General features: G+C 45.6%; 1 protein-coding gene across 1 annotated transcript; it reads right to left on the minus strand.

Moving 5' to 3' along the window:
• Positions 1-8490: 8490 nt before the first annotated feature.
• Positions 8491-20767, minus strand: LOC142069260 (butyrophilin subfamily 1 member A1-like). Its single transcript, XM_075119871.1, has 5 exons — positions 20510-20767; positions 17747-17875; positions 14564-14911; positions 10613-10894; positions 8491-9314 (listed from the first exon to the last, which is right to left on the minus strand). The coding sequence occupies exons 2-5, from the start codon at positions 17811-17813 to the stop codon at positions 9151-9153; spliced, it is 861 nt and encodes a 286-aa protein (XP_074975972.1). The 5' UTR covers positions 17814-17875; positions 20510-20767; the 3' UTR covers positions 8491-9150.
• Positions 20768-20834: the final 67 nt, after the last annotated feature.

The raw sequence follows: 20834 nt of genomic DNA on the forward strand, positions 1-20834 counted from the left end.
AATTTGTACAGCCCCCATTCACCAAAGTCGAGATGCAAAGACTCAGGTCCCATGTGACCCTTCCCTAGGCCTAGTTGACCAGGTAGCATCAGTGTCTAAACATCTCAGCTCACTGGGAAACTCTGCATCATCCTGTGGGCAAGAATCTGGCCACAGTGATCCCTGCCTCTGCCACCACCAGGCTGTAGATCACTGAATCTACAGCTGAGTGTGAAGGCTCCAGCTGGTACCGAATGCAGCTGCCGGCCTTCTCCAGGGCTTAGGCCACAGTGAACCCATCAGGCCCATGTTCCAGTCCCTTCACTGGCTCCCAGTCCCCTTCTGATGCCAGTCTAAGGCCTTGGTGTTAATCTGCAAGTCAATTAAAGAATCCAGCCCCACTGGAGGCTGTTTGTGAGTCGTCCAGGTAGGAGGCTACAGAGGCAGAGCGTTGTACAGGGCACCCAGCTTGCAGGGTGGGACTGACACAGCTACCCATTACTCTGGATTGTACCCTGGGTGTGTCACAGTCACACCCTGAATTAAAACTCACTGGCTAAACAGGGGGCAGAGATGCCAAAGCCCAGTGAAAATCAGAGGGGGTGGGGACAGGTGTTCCTGCCTGATGCTATGAATTCCCCTTCGAGAGGCCTAGGTACCATTTGACCCTCCCCTCCCCTCTCCCGTGTTGAAAGCCAGAGCTGATTAGACTCCATGGAGAGCCCTTGTTTCAGTTCAGTGGTTGCAAGAGCTGAAACCATTGATGAGGAGGCCTGGGGCCAAGTCGCAGACCTGGTGTGGGGACAGGGCTGCAGGGAACAGCCTGGAGACGCAGCAGGAGACACGGCCTGCTGGAGCCCCTGGGCAGGTCGGGGAACCTCAGAAGGCGCCATTGCGGAAGTGGCAGTGGGTGGCCAGCAGCAGCCGTGGTAACCCCAGTGGAGCTGAGCGGTGGCAGAGGGAACAGCAGCAGAGAAACCAGCAGAACCCGCGGCAGAGGCATCAGCCAGCGGGGCAGAGACAGCAGCCGCCGCGAGCCAGTTCCAGAGGCAGGAGTGGCAGCAGAGGCGTTGCTCGATGTCCCTCACCCTTTTTCAGGGATGGGAGGCAGTGAGCAGCCAGGGGCCTAGGTGCCGACTTCCCCTCTGGCCGGTGGATGCTCGACCCCCTGCTCCACCCCAGGCCTCGCCCCCACTCCACCCCTTCCCCCAAACCCCTACCCCACCTCTTCCCACCCCTGCTCCACCCCCCCATTCCACCCCTTCCCCAAGTCCCCACCCCTGCTCCGCCCCCGCCCCACCTCATTCCACCCCCTTCCCGAAGTCCCCGTGCCCACCTCGCCTTTTCCCCGCCTCCTCCCCCAAGCGTGCCGCATCCCCGCTCCTCCCCCTTCTTCCCAGAGAATTCTGAGTGCCGTGAAACAGCTGTTTTGCGGCAGGCAGCAGGCACTGGGAGGGAGGGGGAAGAGTTGGTCAGCGAGGCCCTCAATGGGTGAGATGCGCTGGTGGGAGGGGGAAGTTTGGCTGTGGGTGGGTGCAGAGCACCCACGAACTTTTCCCCATGGGTGCTCCGGGGCTGTCAGCACCTATGGCCAGTGGTGACAGTGATAGCAGCAGCAGCAAGCCAGTTGCAGAGGTCAAAGCAGCAGCGGACGTGTTGCTCAATGCCCCTCACCAAACACACACACACCTTTCAGGGGTGGGAGGTGAATCCATGTGAAGGCACCTCTGAACTCTGGGTCTTGGCTGATTAAGAACAACCACCTGTGAGTGGGCTGCAGTGGCGGGAGAGGGGAGTGGTGTGTCAGAGGTCATTCGCTCATCAGATTTTCACATGGCAAGGTGGGAAACTGAGGCAAAGAACACTGCCCAATGTACTGTGGGGTGGGGGTTTGCTTAGGGTTACATGCTTTCGAATTATGGCTGTGGTGTTTTCCCAAAACAATGCCGGGTTTCTTTTCCCTTGTAATAAAAGTTTTCTTTTGTTACACTCAGGGCGGGTGAGTGGGAAGTTTTGTCTCTTATTCTGTGCATAAACTAGCACTTTTGTCAGTAAAACTTTTGTCAGTCCGGGTATGAAAAAAGTAGGCCCCCGACTGACAAAAGTTTCACCGACAAAAGCACCGGTGTGGACAGTGCTATGTTGGCGGGAGACACTCTCCCACCGACATAGCTACTGCCGCTCGTTGGGGGGGGGGGGGGGTTAAATTATGCTGGTGGGAGGTCGGCATAGAGCGGCTACACGGGAGAGCCCATTGCAGGGCAGCTGCAGGGGTACGGCTGTGCCGCTATAAGCCTTAAAGGGGCCATTATAGAGCCTTAAAAAGGCTCAGGAGTTAAATTTGCCCAGATTATTGGGTGGGGTCACAAGGTTTTTCTGTTTTGTATTGCTAAGAGGAACCCTTGACACTGCACCCAGTCCTTGGTGCTGCCGACTCCACCTGGCGGAAGGGTGAGAGATTGATAGATCCAGAGATAGTTTCAACACCATGGAAAAGGCTGCATTCGAGAAATAGAAACACTCACCAAGTTCACTTTGAAGATCATCTAGGTAACAAAGAATCAGAAACAAATACACACTAATTAAGTGCATCTCTTCCAGGATGGAATCAACCCCAGCCTCCCATCATGCAGCCTGTCCCTCTCAAACCCATTCATCCAGGCAATGGGCAGGGAAACTCCTGAGGTCTGGAGAGAAGAGTCCCTTTCCAACCCACAGGCAGGGCACAGAGCACCTGCGAAGCCCCATAGGGTGTGGCTACACAGCAACTGAATACCCCCAATTGACCCATGGCAGCTAACCAGGCTCACAAGACATGGGCTGGGGGCCTGAAAAATTGGGGTGTAGACACTTGGGCTCATTTTGTGTCTACACTAGAGTAAAGTATCAAAAAATAACTGATTATCTGCATGGATTTACAGTTCTGAAAGTTTTGAATTCCCTAGGGAATTAGGGCCAGATTTTTAAAGGTATTTAGCTTCCTAACTCCCACTAATTTCAGTTGGCATTAGGTGTCCAAATACCTTAAAAAGCTACCCTTAGAGCCCATTCCCGCTTCCTTGCATATTGCATGTTCCCATTCACTTTGCTGGGAGCTTTAGGAGTGCACGGAATGTAATATTGGGCCCTAAAATTATCAACATTATTCTTTTAGTGATGTGACTTGTGCATTTAGCGTTGGATCCTACACTCTTTGAAATCAAAGGCAGAGCTCTAATTGATGTTAATGCTGCAGCATCAGGGCATTCATGTTTTTCTCATTTAAAAAACAGAACACGAGGAGGCAAATTTGTTCGAAGTTTTCCTTTCTGGAGAAAAGGGCACAACACTTACTGATTTTTGTATCACGTTTCCCTAAAAAACAGAAATAAATATAAATTATTATTAGGAGCATTTTTCTCTTGGATATACGGTTGTCTGAGTTTTGTGAAAGTTGAACATTGTGCATAACTTTCCATATTACCAGTTGGGGTGAAATTGATCAGGCTTAATCTCATCCCAATTTCCTTTTAACATTAAATGAAAAAATGAACATTTTCTTTCTGATTTCCTCTTACCCACATACTGAATAATTATCAATACATTATCCCTGATATTTCATGTGATACTCAAATTGATCTCTCTTTAATAATGATCATCATAAATAATAAAACAGCAAACAACTTAATGGAAAAGGTTCTATGTGGAGAAAAATTGAATTTACTGATTTCTCCAAGATGTTTCCCTAAAGAAATGAAATAAAGTAAACAGATGGAAATAAAAGTTATTTAAGAAGATTTCCAGTAAATGGAGATTTCAAGGAGTGTTTTCATGATATGAATTCCTGGCCCCTAAATACCAAACATTTCATTCATGTTTTACTGACCATGTGGCCACACTAGAGTTAAGTGTCCAACAGTAACTGACTATTTTCAAGGATTTACAAATGCAGGAACACCAGGGCTCTGGAATGAAGAGCAGCTGGCTTAAGCTGAACCCAGGCAAGAGCAAAGTGATTCAAAAGCAGAGACACATTTTGTAGAACTAGATAAGACTCTCCCCTTCATTCCATTGAATTTGTACAGCCCCCATTCACCAAAGTCGAGGTGCAAAGACTCAGGTCCTATGTGACCCTTCACTAGGCCTAGGTGACCAGGTAGCATCCGTGTCTAAACATCTCAGCTCACTGGGAAACTCTACATCATCCTGTGAGCAAGAATCTGGCCACAGTGATCCCTGCCTCTGCCACGGCCAGGCTGCGTTACTGTAGATCACTGAATGTACAGCTGAGTGTGAAGGCTCCAGCTGGTACCTAGTACAGCTGCCGGCCTTCTCCAGGGCTTAGGCCACAGTGATCCCATCAGGCCCATGTTCCAGTCCCTTCACTGGCTCCCAGTCCCCTTCTGATGCCAGTCTAAGGCCTTGGTGTTAATCTGCAAATCAATTAAAGAATCAAGCCTCACTGGAGGCTGTTTGTGAGCCGTCCAGGTAGGAGGCTACAGAGGCAGAGCATTGTATAGGGCACTCAGGTTGCAGGGTGGGACTGACACAGCTACCCATTACTCTGGATTGTACCCTGGGTATGTCATAGTCACACCCTGATTTAAAGTCCCACCCTGAATTAAGCAGGGGGCAGAGATGCCAAAGCCCAGTGAAGATCAGAGGGGGTGGGGACAGGTGTTCCTGCCTGATGCTATGAACTCTCCTTCGAGAGCCCTAGGTACCATTTGACCCTCCCCTCCCCTCTCCTGTGTTGAAAGCCAGAGCTGATTAGACTCCATGGAGAGCCCTTGTTTCAGTTCAGCGGTTACAAGAGCTGAAACCATTGATGAGGAGGCCTGGGGCCAAGTCGCAGACCTGGTGTGGGGACAGGGCTGCAGGGAACAGCCTGGAGACGCAGCAGGAGACACGGCCTGCTGGAGCCCCTGGGCAGGTCGGGGAACCTCAGAAGGCGCCATTGCGGAAGTGGCAGTGGGTGGCCAGCAGCAGCCGTGGTAACCCCAGTGGAGCTGAGCGGTGGCAGAGGGAACAGCAGCAGAGAAACCAGCAGAACCCGCGGCAGAGGCATCAGCCAGCGGGGCAGAGACAGCAGCCGCCGCGAGCCAGTTCCAGAGGCAGGAGTGGCAGCAGAGGCGTTGCTCGATGTCCCTCACCCTTTTTCAGGGATGGGAGGCAGTGAGCAGCCAGGGGCCTAGGTGCCGACTTCCCCTCTGGCCGGTGGGTGCTCGACCCCCTGCTCCACCCCAGGCCTCGCCCCCACTCCACCCCTTCCCCCAAACCCCTACCCCACCTCTTCCCATCCCTGCTCCACACCCCCATTCCACCCGTTCCGCAAGTCCCCACCCCTGCTCCGCCCCCACCCCATTCCACCACCTTCCCGAAGTCCCCGTGCCCACCTCGCCTTTTCCCCGCCTCCTCCCCCAAGCTTGACGCATCCCCGCTCCTCCCCCTTCTTCCCAGAGAATTCTGAGTGCCGTGAAACAGCTGTTTTGCGGCAGGCAGCAGGCACTGGGAGGGAGGGGGAAGAGTTGGTCAGCGAGGCCCTCAATGGGTGAGATGCACTGGTGGGAGGGGGGAGCTTGGCTGTGGGTGGGTGCAGAGCACCCACGAACTTTTCCCCATGGGTGCTCCGGGGCTGTTGGCACCTATGGCCAGTAGTGACATTGATAGCAGCAGCAGCAAGCCAGTTGCAGAGGTGGAAGCAGCAGCAGACGTGTTGCTCAATGCCCCTCACCAAACACACACACACGTTTCGGGGTGGGAGGTGAATCCATGTGAGGGCACCTCTGACCTCTGGGTCTTGGCTGATTAAGGACAACCACCTGTGAGTGGGCTGCAGCGGCGGGAGAGGGGAGTGGTGTGTTACAGGTCATTCGCTCATTGGATTTTCATATGGCAAGGTGGGAAACTGAGGCAAAGGACACTGCCCAATGTACTGTGGGGTGGGGGTTTGCTTAGGGTTACATGCTTTCGAATCATGGCTGTGGTGTTTTCCCAAAACAATGCTGGGTTCCCTTTGCCTTGTAATAAAAGTTTTCTTTTGTTACACTCAGGGCGGGTGAGTGGGAAGTTTTGTCTCTTATCCTGTGCATAAACTAGCACTTTTGTCAGTAAAACTTTTGTCAGTCAGGGAAAGAAGAAAGCAGGCCCCTGACTGACAAAAGTTTCACCGAGAAAAGCACCGGTGTGGACAGTGCTATGTTGGCGGGAGACACTCTCCCACAGACATAGCTACTGTCGCTCGTTGGGGGGGCTTAAATTATGCTGGTGGGAGGTCGGCATAGAGCGGCTACACGGGAGAGCCCATTGCAGGGCAGCTGCAGGGGTACGGCTGTGCCGCTATAAGCCTTAAAGGGGCCATTATAGAGGCTCAGGAGTGAAATTTGCCCAGATTACTGGGTGGGGTCTTAAGGTTTTTCTGCTTTGTATTGCTAAGAGGAACCCTTCACACTGCACCCAGTCCTTGGTGCTGCCGACTCCACCTGGCGGAAGGGTGAGAGATCGAGAGATCCAGAGATAGTTTCAACACCACGGAAAAGGCTGCATTCGAGAAATAGAAACACTCACCAAGTTCACTTTGAAGATCATCTAGGTAACAAAGAATCAGAAACAAATACACACTAATTAAGTGCATCTCTTCCAGGATGGAATCAGCCCCAGCCTCCCATCATGCAGCCTGTCCCTCTCATACCCATTGATCCAGGCAATGGGCAGGGAAACTACTGAGGTCTGGAGAGAAGAGTCCCTTTCCAACCCACAGGCAGGGCATGGAGCACCTGCGAAGCCCCATAGGGTGCGGCTACACAGCAACTGAATACCCCCAATTGACCCATGGCAGCTAACCAGGCTCACAAGACATGGGCTGGGGGCCTGTAAAACTGTGGTGTAGACATTTGGGCTCATTTCGTGTCTACACTAGGGTAAAGTATCAAAAAATAACTCATTATCTGCATGGATTTACAGTTCTGAAAGTTTTGAATTCCCTAGGGAATTAGGGCCAGATTTTTAAAGGTATTTAGGTTCCTAACTCCCACTGATTTCAATTGGCATTAGGTGTCCAAATACCTTTAAAAAGCTACCCTTAGAGCCCATTCCCACTTCCTTGCATATTCCATGTTCCCATTCACTTTGCTGGGAGCTTTAGGTGTGCACGGATGGTAATATTGGGCCCTAAAATTATCAACATTATTCTTTTAGTGATGTGACTTGTGCATTTAGTGTTGGATCCTACACTCGTTGAAATCAAAGGCCCAGCTCTAACTGATGTTCGTGGTGCAGCATCAGGGCATTCATGTTTTTCTCATTTAAAAAATAAAACATGAGGAGACAAAGTTGAACAAAGTTATCCTTGCTGGAGAAAAGGACACAACTCTTACTGATTTTTGTATCACGTTTCCCTAAAAAAACCCCCAAAAAACAGAAATAAATATAAATTATTATTAGGAGCATTTTTCTCATGGATATTCGGTTGTCTGAGTTTTGTGAAACATCGTGTCTCACTTTTCATATTACCAGTTGGGGTGAAATTGATCAGGGTTAATCTCATCCCAATTTCCTTTTAACATTAAATGAAAAAATGAACAACTCCTCCTCCAATATAATTACACACAAGAGCCACATTGGACCAAATTATTTACTTGTCAGATGAGGCAAGAGGACATTTGAGGGCACAGAGTCCTCCTGGTCCCCCATGTCATGGTGCCTCCAGCACCATGTGGATTTCACCCTCAGAGAAGATACATTTCAAAGAACATTTTCTTTCTGGTTTTCTCTTACCCACATACTGAATAATTATCAATACATTATCCCTGATATTTCATGTGATACTCAAATTGATCTCTCTTTAATAATGATCATCATAAATAATAAAACATCAAACAACTCAATGGAAAAGGTTCTATGTGGAGAAAAATTGAACTTACTGATTTCTCCAAGATGTTTCCCTAAAGAAATGAAATAAAGCAAACAGATGGAAATACAAGTTATTTAAGAAAATTTCCAGTTAATGGAGATTTAAAGAAGTTTTTTCATGATATGAACGCCTGGCCCCTGAATACCAAACATTTCATTCATGTTTAACGAGCCATGTAGCCACACTAGAGTTAAGTGTCCAAGAGTAACTGATTATTTTCAAGGATTTACAATTCTGAAAGGTTTGAATTCCTTATGGAATTAGGGTCTGATTTTTCAAGGCATTGAGGAGCCTAACTCTCACTGATTTCAGTGAGAGTTAACTGACCAAATACCTTTAAAAATCTATCCATTAGAGTCCAATCCTGCTTCTTGTATTATCTCTCACATTCCCATTGGCTTTGCTGGGAGCTCTGGGGTGCAGACTCGAATTTCTGGCCCTCAAATTATCAGCATTATTTTTTTAGCAATTTGACTTGTGCATTCAGTGCTTAATCCTACACTCATTGAAGTCAATGGCAAAGATCTAACTGATGTTAGTGACACAGTATCTGGGCTTTCATCTTTTTCTGGTTAAAAAAACTCCACCCCAAAAATTCACAGAAAAACAAAGAAATACCCTTATGAGGAGTCAAATTTGTACAGAAGTTTTACTTGTTGGAGGAAAGAGCACAACTCTTACAGATTTCTATATCGTGTTCCATTAAAAATAAACAGAAATAAATATAAATTCTTATTAGGAGCATTCTTCCCTTGGTTATACAGTTGTCTGCATTTCGTGAAAGTTGCACAGTGATTATACAATTCATGAGCCTTTGAGGGGTTTCATGTTCTCAACACCAGGAGAAAAAGGTTTCCCTTCTCCATCTCTGACTTCTTGTTCCTCACCATTTTCAGAACTCAGGTTAAGTCTCAGAGCTCATGTCTATTCAGACCCCTCTTTTCTACTGTGTATATTTTTTTAATATTATCTATTGGGATGAAATTTGTCCATGGGGACTGAGGAGGGAATAACTGCACAGCTGGGTGGGAAGTGGGCAGAAAAGAGTGAGGAGTGGAGAAGGTTTTGGATCACTCTTCCCCCCCCTTCCCCAAGTGCTCCATTCAGCTTAACTGAGGCAGTTCTGGGGGAGAAATATTCTGGGCCTGTAAAGGGCCGATGAAGATCACTGCCCCCTGGAGCAAATGGGAACCTTAGTAACGTTTTCTGCTGCGGGGAGCACAGGGCACGTCTGTGCTTCCCCTGCTTGGCCCAGTGTAAAATTTCATTCTTCCCTTTTTTCATTTATTAGAAGAAAATTTCTTGTTAATTTCACTAAATTTTCCCCTGTGACATTTACCTTTTATTTTAAATAGATAAACAGTGAGGCCAATGAAACCAAACAAAACCAGCAGGATCACACTCAGAGCCACCATCCATGGATTCACCCTCGGGAAAAAGGAATCTGAAAAATAAACCCCCAGGATTTGCATTAGTTTGAAAGCAGGGACAAAACTAATTTTTTTCTATTGCATGTAAATATATAAATAGTCCCCAGCAGGACGTATGTGAAGTAAGAGTGAAAACATGACACCCCCCCCCCCCCACGCTGCACAAAAGACCAAAACCTGATTTTAAAAATTACTCCAACCAACACAGCTTTAGCACTGATCAACCAGTGAATGAACAGGCCTGGTTTGAGTCATGCTATTCAGAGCTTTATTGAGCTGAGGGGCAAATTCTTTGCTCACAAAACCTCATTGACTTCAGTGGAGTTATGCCAGCAAACAATTTGGTCCTCACTGTTCAGCAACATTCAGAAATTGCAGAAGTCGTTAGAATATTTTGGTGAGTCACTAATAATTTCCTCAATTATTTCGATGCATCATAATTGCAATGAATCCAAACATTAAGTGCTAGAAATTGATTCATCTTCTTTTGCTGTTCTTGTGTTTACAGCATTTACATCATCTAGCCAGGGTGGGCATTTCAAACATGCCTAAGGCCTTCTCCACACAGGATTTGTGCCCTGGTTTCGTGAAATTGGTGTAACACTCATGCAGTCATTGTTACACTGATTCCACAGCTGACCATGTAAGAGGATTGCCCCAATTTAACTAAACTGATTTACAATTTAAGGTTTTCTCAATCAGCTTAATAGTGTCCTTTATCCATTTAGTATAAATCAGTAAGGAACTAACTTACACTAAATATATAGGACACTGAAACTGAAATAAGAGCATTCAAACAAGGGTTTTCATCAATAACTCAGGAGATAATCAGGGCAGCTTTTGTGTGTAGACAAAGGCAAAGTGAGTTATGAGCACAAGCCCCACTGAATGTCAACAGAAACAAGCCCACATCATTTGGTGACATTTCACTTATAGAAAAGATAGCAAACAAACGATGGTATAAAAATTGCTACATTCAAAAAAAATCACTGAGGGGAAGTTAAGTTTTTAAGAACAAACTCTTCTCAAAATCAGTCTCTCTCTTTTTTTTTTTTAAAGTAAGAGTTTCAGGAGTATCAGAGTGAAGATTAAATTTACATGAAACCCAAAACTCTGATAACTCTGAATGTGCAAAATTAAGGCAATCAGATTGCCTGAGTTGTGACCCTGTTAAGGTTCCAGTTTCTGAACTTCTTTGTTTTTAGGTAGGTTGTAAAATATGCACAACAGATGCTTCAGTTCTTTGTTTCCTATGTTTTGTTTTGTTTCTGATGGAGGTGATTTCAGTGTGTGGGTTTAGCTGGTAACTGACCTGCTATATAAACTGTTGATTCCTTTTCTTGATTGAGAACGGTGTTCCTGATCAAACAGGACAGGTTCTGGTTTGAACGTTCTTTTATAATAATAGAATTTTCTGTTTCAAACAGGCCACTATCCCTGAGGGATTTTGCTTCAGAGAGTGATGGTAATTCTTGCCCACTGAGATCTCGCCATAGAACCTTGGGCTCTGGATACCAACCAGCCGATTGACAAACCATCCGGATCCCTCCATCCTGGTGACTCTCCACAGAGATGAGAGGATTGGAGCCCAAACCTAGAGGAAAATTACGTAAATGTGTGATAAATCAATGGGGTAACTTAACAGCTAAAAAAGGATGAGTGATAGATTGTGGATCCATTACTCCCACTCAAGATCACTTGCTCATGTAGAAGGGATAAATGAACAATGGAATTTCTGAATATCGGAAGCTACTAGATCGCATGCCCTGATTCTCATGGGTGACTTTAATTTTCCTGATATCTGCTGGGAGAGCAATACAGCGGTGCATAGACAATCCAGGAAGTTTTTGGAAAGCGTAGGGGACAATTTCCTGGCGCAAGTGCTAGAGGAGCCAACTAGGGGGGGCGCTTTTCTTGACCTACTGCTCACAAACCGGGTAGAATTAGTGGGGGAAGCAAAAGTGGATGGGAATCTGGGAGGCAGTGACCATGAGTTGGTTGAGTTCAGGATCCTGACGCAGGGAAGAAAGGTAAGCAGCAGGATACGGACCCTGGACTTCAGGAAAGCAGACTTCGACTCCCTCAGGGAACGGATGGCCAGGATCTCCTGGGGGACTAACTTGAAGGGGAAAGGAGTCCAGGAGAGCTGGCTGTATTTCAAGGAATCCCTGTTGAGGTTACAGGGACAAACCATCCCGATGAGTCGAAAGAATAGTAAATATGGCAGGCGACCAGCTTGGCTTAATGGTGAAATCCTAGCGGATCTTAAACATAAAAAAGAAGCTTACAAGAAGTGGAAGGTTGGACATATGACCAGGGAAGAGTATAAAAATATTGCTCGGGCATGTAGGAATGATATCAGGAGAGCCAAATCGCACCTGGAGCTGCAGCTAGCCAGAGATGTCAAGAGTAACAAGAAGGGTTTCTTCAGGTATGTTGGCAACAAGAAGAAAGCCAAGGAATGTGTGGGCCCCTTACTGAATGAGGGAGGCAACCTAGTGACAGAGGATGTGGAAAAAGCTAATGTACTCAATGCTTTTTTTGCCTCTGTTTTCACTAACAAGGTCAGCTCCCAGACTGCTGCGCTGGGCATCACAAAATGGGGAAGAGATGGCCAGCCCTCTGTGCTGATAGAGGTGGTTAGGGACTATTTAGAAAAGCTGGACGTGCACAAGTCCATGGGGCCGGACGAGTTGCATCCGAGAGTGCTGAAGGAATTGGCGGCTGTGATTGCAGAGCCATTGGCCATTATCTTTGAAAACTCGTGGCGAACCGGGGAAGTCCCGGATGACTGGAAAAAGGCTAATGTAGTGCCAATCTTTAAAAAAGGGAAGAAGGAGGATCCTGGGAACTACAGGCCAGTCAGCCTCACCTCAGTCCCTGGAAAAATCATGGAGCAGGTCCTCAAAGAATCAATCCTGAAGCACTTGCATGAGAGGAAAGTGATCAGGAACAGCCAGCATGGATTCACCAAGGGAAGGTCATGCCTGACTAATCTAATCGCCTTTTATGATGAGATTACTGGTTCTGTGGATGAAGGGAAAGCAGTGGATGTATTGTTTCTTGACTTTAGCAAAGCTTTTGACACGGTCTCCCACAGTATTCTTGTCAGCAAGTTAAGGAAGTATGGGCTGGATGAATGCACTATAAGGTGGGTAGAAAGCTGGCTAGATTGTCGGGCTCAACGGGTAGTGATCAATGGCTCCATGTCTAGTTGGCAGCCGGTATCAAGTGGAGTGCCCCAAGGGTCGGTCCTGGGGCCGGTTTTATTCAATATCTTCATAAATGATCTGGAGGATGGTGTGGATTGCACTCTCAGCAAATCTGCGGATGATACTAAACTGGGAGGAGTGGTAGATACGCTGGAGGGGAGGGATAGGATACAGAAGGACCTAGACAAATTGGAGGATTGGGCCAAAAGGAATCTGATGAGGTTCAATAAGGATAAGTGCAGGGTCCTGCACTTAGGACGGAAGAACCCAATGCACAGCTACAGACTAGGGACCGAATGGCTAGGCAGCAGTTCTGCGGAAAAGGACCTAGGGGTGACAGTGGACGAGAAGCTGGATATGAGTCAGCAGTGTGCCCTTGTTGCCAAGAAGGCCAATGGCATTTTGGGATGTATAAGTAGGGGCATAGCGAGCAGATCGAGGGACGTGATCGTTCCCCTCTATTCGACATTGGTGAGGCCTCATCTGGAGTACTGTGTCCAGTTTTGGGCCCCACACTTCAAGAAGGATGTGGATAAATTGGAGAGAGTCCAGCGAAGGGCAACAAAAATGATTAGGGGACTGGAACACATGAGTTATGAGGAGAGGCTGAGGGAGCTGGGATTGTTTAGCCTGCAGAAGAGAAGAATGAGGGGGGATTTGATAGCTGCTTTCAACTACCTGAAAGGGGGTTCCAAAGAGGATGGCTCTAGACTGTTCTCAATGGTAGCAGATGACAGAATGAAGAGTAATGGTATCAAGTTGCAGTGGGGGAGGTTTAGATTGGATATTAGGAAAAACTTTTTCACTAAGAGGGTGGTGAAACACTGGAATGCGTTACCTAGGGAGGTGGTAGAATCTCCTTCCTTAGAGGTTTTTAAGGTCAGGCTTGACAAAGCCCTGGCTGGGATGATTTAACTGGAAATTGGTCCTGCTTTGAGCAGGGGGTTGGACTAGATGACCTTCTGGGGTCCCTTCCAACCCTGATATTCTATGATTCTATGATTCTATGAATTCCCAATACGCATGGACACAGGAAAACATGTGAACAAATATTTAAAATAATTTCACTGAATAAGGAGAGATATTGTCCTCTCCACCGAAAAGCAAGGGAGCATTGAACACCTTTGGAAATCTGGCCACTTCATTTAAATACCTAGTGGAATATGAATTTTTCAAAAAGCCAGATTTTAGTATATTGGATAAACATTTTGTTTGTTCTCTTTTTAAATCAATCAATCAATCTAACTGGCTCCATGATTCCTGTGTCAGAGCAGCAGGGCACAAACGCTCGGCCTCATCTGCTAGCAGTAAATACTTAACTTGTCCCTCCCCCACCTTTATGTGGCCTCAGCCAATGAGAAAGCTGCAACTGATTTTGACTGCACCCCTAAATAATCACCAGTAGTGACCACGTCAGAAGGCCTGTACACCTGGCAGTCCCACCTCAGCCAGGCCTCAGAACGACAGCAGAGGAATTGGAAGACCAGGGGCCGTCCACACGTGAGAGGCTACAGCAGCGCAGCTTCACCTCTGTGGTGCTTCAATGTAGACACTACTTACACCAAGGGCAGGACTTCTCCTGGCGTCACAGGTGACACCCCTCTCTGAGAGGCAGGAGCTAGGTTGACAGAAGAATTCTTCTGTTGACCCAGCCCTGCTTGCATGGCGACTTAGGTCAGCTTAGTTTTGTCGCTCATGGGGCGTGTGTTTTTCACACCCCTGAGTGACCTAGTTCAGCAGACCTACTTTTCTCGCGTTCAGGCCCATATCTGTCTAGAAGTCTTTTCCCTCCTTTCTCTCCCTCCTTTTGGAGTTAGTCAAGAACATTTTTTGGGCAAGGAAATCTCTTGACCATTCTGAAAATGTCTTTAATAAAACGTTGGGAAAGTTTTCAGCATATTTTCCAAAGTGTCTGAATGTGGTCGTGTGCTGAAATCTAGTCACATTGTGTTACTCTAAAATAATTCACAAGTTGCTAGTCATAGTTGTTGCAGTAGAAAAGAACAAAAACTGCAGCCCAGGATGAGATAATACAGACAAGAGCTGCTGACCTGCTACCTTCAGTTCCAACAGGGCTTCTTCATAAAAAGAACCATCTTCCACAGAACAGCTGTATTGTCCTTCATCTGAGCGTCTGATATTAAGAATCTGCAAGGAAACATTCCCATCTAGGATGCCAGTTTTCAAAAGCTCCGTCCTTCCATGATAGTCTGGCATCTGCTCTCCATACTGATCCTTTCCTTCATGATACAGGTGCACAACTGAAGTGAACTCAGATCGGAACCATCTCACCTCCATGTTCTCAGCGCTCATCCTGGGGGACAGGTGACAGGGTAACACAATGTTCTCACCCAAAATGGCAGTGACAGGGTGATCAGGACCCATCACTCTGAACTGGGCTGTGAAATACACCAAAGCAAAAAGAGAACAACCTCAGAGAGAGAAAATAAAACATATTCATGACTGATTCAATAGGTTCAAACTTTCCAAAAATTCAGCCTGGGGCAGACACCTGGTATGCAAATTTCCAGCCTGAACATTGAAAATTTTGCACAGTAAGAAACAACTGAAAAGGGTGGGGGGAAGAGTTACATTAATAAGTGACAGGCCAGCTCATGTATAGGTGTCACTGATAACTCCCCATATATTAATTTGACATGCCACAGAGCCATTTCAGTGCCCCGTGAACAGACAGGGTGACCTGAGTATATACGCTGTGTACCTGAGCTCTGTGATCTGTTCCGACTGTCACTATATTTCTGATGTGATTCTCAGCATTGGTTTGAATATGAGAAGGATGAAAAGATGAAATCCTGACTCCACTGAAGTCAACAGAGATCTCCCAGAATTTCACCCTAATGTTTTGGGACCCAGCTTCTTTGGAGACCACCACCTCTCACCTCGTATGAGGACACAATTTTCATTGAGATCAGCTGAGGTTCTTGAGTTTCCCACATTTGTCCCCCTCCACCTGTATTTAGTGAGACGGGGTCACTGCCAGGACATTTTCAGTCAAGGGTCTTCAACTCTGGGACCCACGTGCCTTGACCTCACTGAGCCAAATCACTTCAGCTTTAGGCCAGTTGGCCTTGGTGTCTGAGAAAGGATTGGGTCACAGAGGATGCAAGCATGTGAACTAGGATGCTCAGCGTGACCCGAGGTGCGTAGGGCAGCCCACAGTGGAAATGCCAACGTCAGGGAAGGCTGCAAAAAGGAGAGCAGCTTCTCCCAAAACTGGTGGTTTACACTATAGTTAGATTCACCAACCAGTCACAAACTGTGCTCCTGATCCCCCACACTTGTTATCAAGAAAAGAAATCACACAGCCCCCTTTACTGCATCTCAGTCTCTGGCTCCCAATCAGCAAATAGGTTCAGTACAGTGAGACATTACTGAAAACTCGATTCACTTTACAAAATGTTCTTTTAATTCCCCAAAGGACCAGACACATTACCAGATCAATACTAGTTTGAATCTTACCCAAAATACCATGCTGCCAGCCAATCCTTTAGTATGTAAAACTAAAGGTTTTATTAGAAAAGAAAAGGAACGAAAGAGAAGAGAGTTGCTAAGCAATCAGATAGATAGATAGATATAGATAGATATGAATGAAAGAGACTTCAGAATCCATATATCAGGTTCTTAGCAGCACTGGTGAGTTTGCTAGAGCTTGAATGGGTCTATCAGTCCTTTGTTCAAAGTTTCAGTTTGTAGGGAAGTTACTCCAGAGGCGAGAAGCAGGACTGCAGACAAAATGGAAAAGATGCAGCTGACTTTTTATATCCTTTGCCATGTGGCGTGTACATCCTTTGTCCCAAACACAAACTCACAGCACATGGGCATGAAAAGGTACTTGGAGTCCCCTGTCCATAGGCCTGTCCTTACATGTCCTGAAAAACAACAAGGAGTCCAGTGGCACCTTAAAGACTAAGATTTATTTGGGGCATAAGCTTTTCCCAAATAAATCTGTTAGTCTTTAAGGTGCCACCGGACTCCTTGTTGTTTTTGTGGATATAGACTAACACGGCTACCTCTCTGCTCCTTGTCTACATGTCCTGCTGACTCATAGCCCCAGGCTCCTCTCAGTGGTCCATTCCACAGCTGATTGCCTTTGATGGGACATCAAGCAAGCTGGATAGTGCTGATGCCGGTCTGTCTGGGGGTGTCACCCAAATGCACAGCACAAGATTGACACACAAATATACCACACATATTTATGTCTCACCATACAAAGATGATACATACCTATAAACAAGGTTATCATATTTAGTAAATCATGCCTTTTCCACTGATACCTCATATAGAATCATAGAACTGGAACCTTGAGAGGTCATCGAGTCCAGCCCCCTGCACTCATGGCAGGACCAGCACCACCTAGACCATCCCTGACAGGTGTTTGTCTAACCTGCTCTTAAAAATCTGCAATGATGGAGATTCCACAACCTCCCTACGCAATTGATTCCAGTGCCTAACCACCCTGACAGTTAGGAAGTTTTCCTAAGGTCCAACCTAAACCTTTCTTGCTGCAATTTAAGTCTATTGCTTCTTGTCCTATCAGAGGTTAAGGAGAACAATTTTTCTCCTTCCTCCTTATAATAAGCTTTTAGGTATTTCAAAACTGTTAACATGTCCCCTCTCAGTCTTCTCTTTCCCAGACTAAACAAAACCAGTTCTTTCAATCTTCCCTCATAGGTCATGTCTTCCAGACCCCTAATCATCCTTGTTGCTCTACTCTGCACTCTCTCCAATTTTCCATAACTTTTCTGAAATGTGGCACCCAGAACTGGACACAATATTCCAGTTGAGGCCTAATCAACGCAGTGTAGAGCAGCAGAATTACTTCTCGTGGCATATCTTGTATAAGATTTATTGCAATTTTGTAATATTGGTATCAATGTTATTATAAATGGTCACCCATATTTCATACAGCCTCACACACAGATACTATAATGATATAAGTGTTTAGATAGATAGAGAAACTGCGTTGCCTCATATGCAGCGGGTGGAGAATTACTCCTCCAGAAGGGTTGGGGAGAAAGTGGAGACTTATTTACTGATATTGAGCCAATCTGAAATTTGTTTTAGGGGTGGGTTTGGGGTTTTTTTTTGGTTTTGGGGTTTTTTGTTTTATTTTTCCTTTCAGTTTTGTACAAAGGAGTGGAATAGGCATGATTTATAAATCACTGCGATGAAACAAATCCTACAACCAGCAGCAGGACCAGTGGGATTCCTACCTGATTCCAGCTTGTGAATGTGATAAGTAATGAAGAAAATGATCAAATGAGGCAGAGAGGTGATCATTGTGGACCTAGGACAGAATGAAAGAACCTTCCTCTTCACTGTAACTTGATCTGGACAACAGGCTAGGGAAGAGAAAAATACTTTACCAAAACATGTTTCGCATTCAAATCTGATTTGTTAGAAAAAGGAACTATTATCTGTAGTTGGACGGATTGTTTCTGGTCACCATGTCCTTCAAGCTTTTAGAGCTGGTAGACCTCATCCTCTCACACCTTGTTTTTAATGATAGGTTGGAAGCGGAAAACTAACTTTCCTGCTTTTTCATCTCCCAACTGGTTTCTCAATTTTGAATGGACGAGTCATTGAACTGAGCTAGTTGGGTACATTGAAATGAATAAAATATTTTCTCTGCACTTGCAGAAGAGGCTATTGCTGTCAAATGCTGGGTGAGCCCTTCAACAAATTCTGGTTCCACCACTTCATTGATCTTATTTTCTTTAAAACTTCTCCAGCAAACATGTACTGCTTGAATGTTATACATTATATATATGCCTTAGCATCAGTTGTCATAATTTTAATTTGAAAGATAATTTAAATTAAATACTGGTTTAAAAAATCCATTAAAGAAAAGCCTCTGATCTAAATTTTCTTTTAAAAAATCATTTTTTAAAGATGAATTTTCATCCACCCTGAGTGTCTGACATTTCCTTCAGACCCCATTGCCAAAGAACTACAGCACTTCGAAGATTTACATTAATAGGTGGGATACATTGGATTGGATGAATTATTGAAGACAGCTGAAATTTGTTTGTCTCTTTCAAAAACAGAGCAGCAGCACTGCCAACCACAGTATCCAAAAATCAAAAGTCAGTGTAACCCCGGCCCACCCTAACGTGTTCGATCTGTGTCGTATTGTCCGGTGTTGTGTTGTCTGCAGTGGCACTTGAACAGTTTTTAAAGTGTGGGTGCTGAAAGCCAGTGAAACTCCCCCAAACTTTTCACCTCGTGCCCCCCTTACCTCTATCCATGGCCTCCACCCCTTCCCCTCAGAGCTGGGGCTGGGACCAGGGCTGTGTCTCTAGGAGTGCAGGGACACAAACAGGGGTCAAGGGGCTGAGGCTGGAGGCGGACATGGGGCCAGGAGTGGATTCCCCACATGCGGGGCCAGGAGGGGAGCCCCAGGCACGGGACCGGGAGTGGAGCCCCATGTAAAACCTGGGGACGCTGTACTACCCCCCACGCCCCTGCTTCCCATGCCTATGATTGTCTGGTCTTGTACCTTTGATAAGCTGTAAAACTGCATAATTCCTTAATTTTATTAGAGCATCCATGAAGAATGTGGTATTTGGGAACATATGCAAGTTGTAAATTGTTGTGGTTGTTTTGTGCTTTAAAATGTTTGTTTCTTTATGAAAATCAATCCAAAAAATCCTCTCCTCCCTCCCCATCATGCACACACATAATTGAAAAAAAATCACAATTGGGTCAAAAAATATAAGTGATTGACTTAAAATCAATATTTTAAAAAATACATTTTGAGTTCCTATTTTTTGCCATTTGGTTTCTGAGCCCTGAGTGTGCACTCAGGTCTTAATCTTAAACTTTCCCCTGCAACCATAAAAGCTAGAAATTCATGTTTACTTGAAATGAAATCTGAGATTCTCACATCAGTTCATAACTAGAGCATTCGGGCTTTCAGAAAATTACCAAATACTGTGAGACTTAAAATAAAAATCACAAAAAGTTATGAGAGTTGACAACACTGCAGCTGGTCAAAAATGTTTGAACAAAAATGATTTTTTCAATAGAAAATGACTTTTGGACTTTTTTTTAAAAACTGATGTTTTCCTATTATTTTAACGTTTCTAATTTTTCAATGAAATGATGCTAAATTAAAAAAATATTTCAAATTGATTCAAAAGGAGAAACCTTTATCAAATGGAATAAAAACATTTTATTCGCCCATCCCTTATCCTGTCTCAAAGGAGGAAAGGGAGCAAAAATGAAAACTGAAAAAAAGAAAAACTAAAATCTAATTTTTTGTTCAATAATACGTGATTGAAATTTGAAAAATAAGCAAAATTGTTTTAAACAAAAACATAATTGGTAAATAGCTGTACTCCGATAGGTTTCTTCATGATATTGCCCCTTGAATGGCTTTTCACACAGGAGGAGATAATTTGTTACACAACGTATACATTTCCCTTTTTTAGTATGGCCTGAAGTCCCTACTCAGTGACACTCCTCAACACAGGATCAACTTGAGGCACATGCTCACTTCCCACTGAGTTCAGGAGGAGAAAAGGAGGCAGTTTTCTGCTTCGATTGATTGTGAGCATAATTGTATTTTTTACAAGAACAAAAGGATTCACCCCCTCCCCGCAGTCAAGAGGTAGAAAACTAGACTGATGGCCGCTGGGTTTGGTGCAGGAAATTTTCTGTATTCAAAACAGAGGAAGTTACAGATCTCCCCCAAGAACAGTCTTGGGCTCACTGCTCTTGAATAAAATTCAGCAAAACAAAGACATGACAAATTCAACAAGCTGTAAAAGTCTCGTGTTACATTGCTGTGAAAACAATCCGCAATGTATGTGACAGTCCCTCACTTTGAACGTAGACGTACTGTCAAGTTCCCAGAAAGAGAGAAACAAATTCTCACAGGATTATTTACTCCTTGTGTTTTGAATAATCTGTCCCAGCAATAAGGCTGGTGCATTAGACGTTAGAAACAGTCCTTCTGGAGCAAATTAACCCACCTGGTTGGGTCTTCTGAGAAGTTTAACATCTCCCGGGTGTGGTCAGACTTGGCTCCTCTGGCTGGGACAGTCCCATGCTCGGTGCCTGTTCCCGTCGGTCACGGAGGCGGCTCAGCTCATTCTGGCGATCGAGGAGCTGCAGTTTTGTCTCGGGGCTTCTCCGGGGAAGGTTGTGAACAGAAACGGGGTTTGCTCCGATCGATAAACGTGCGCTGGGCTCGCAACCTTCGCCCGGGGACAGTGAAAGTAAAACTGGAAATTGCCTCACTCCAACCCCTGTCCCGGGGGAGGGGAGAGTCTCCTCTTAAAGACACAGCCCCAGTCC

The sequence above is a fragment of the Caretta caretta genome, chromosome 14 (genome assembly GCF_965140235.1).
Source record: "Caretta caretta isolate rCarCar2 chromosome 14, rCarCar1.hap1, whole genome shotgun sequence".
NCBI lineage: Eukaryota > Metazoa > Chordata > Testudines > Cheloniidae > Caretta > Caretta caretta.

What these genes read in the sequence shown, in the direction of transcription:
- LOC142069260 (XM_075119871.1), bottom strand. Translation starts at nt 17,813, where the DNA reads ATGATCACCTCTCTGCCTCATTTGATCATTTTCTTCATTACTTATCAC. An exon ending in CATTCACAAGCTGGAATCAG is followed by an intron (nt 14,912 to 17,746) that starts GTAGGAATCCCA and finishes TGTATTTCACAG; the next exon opens with CCCAGTTCAGAGTGATGGGT. An exon ending in GTTGGAACTGAAGGTAGCAG is followed by an intron (nt 10,895 to 14,563) that starts GTCAGCAGCTCT and finishes ATTTTCCTCTAG; the next exon opens with GTTTGGGCTCCAATCCTCTC.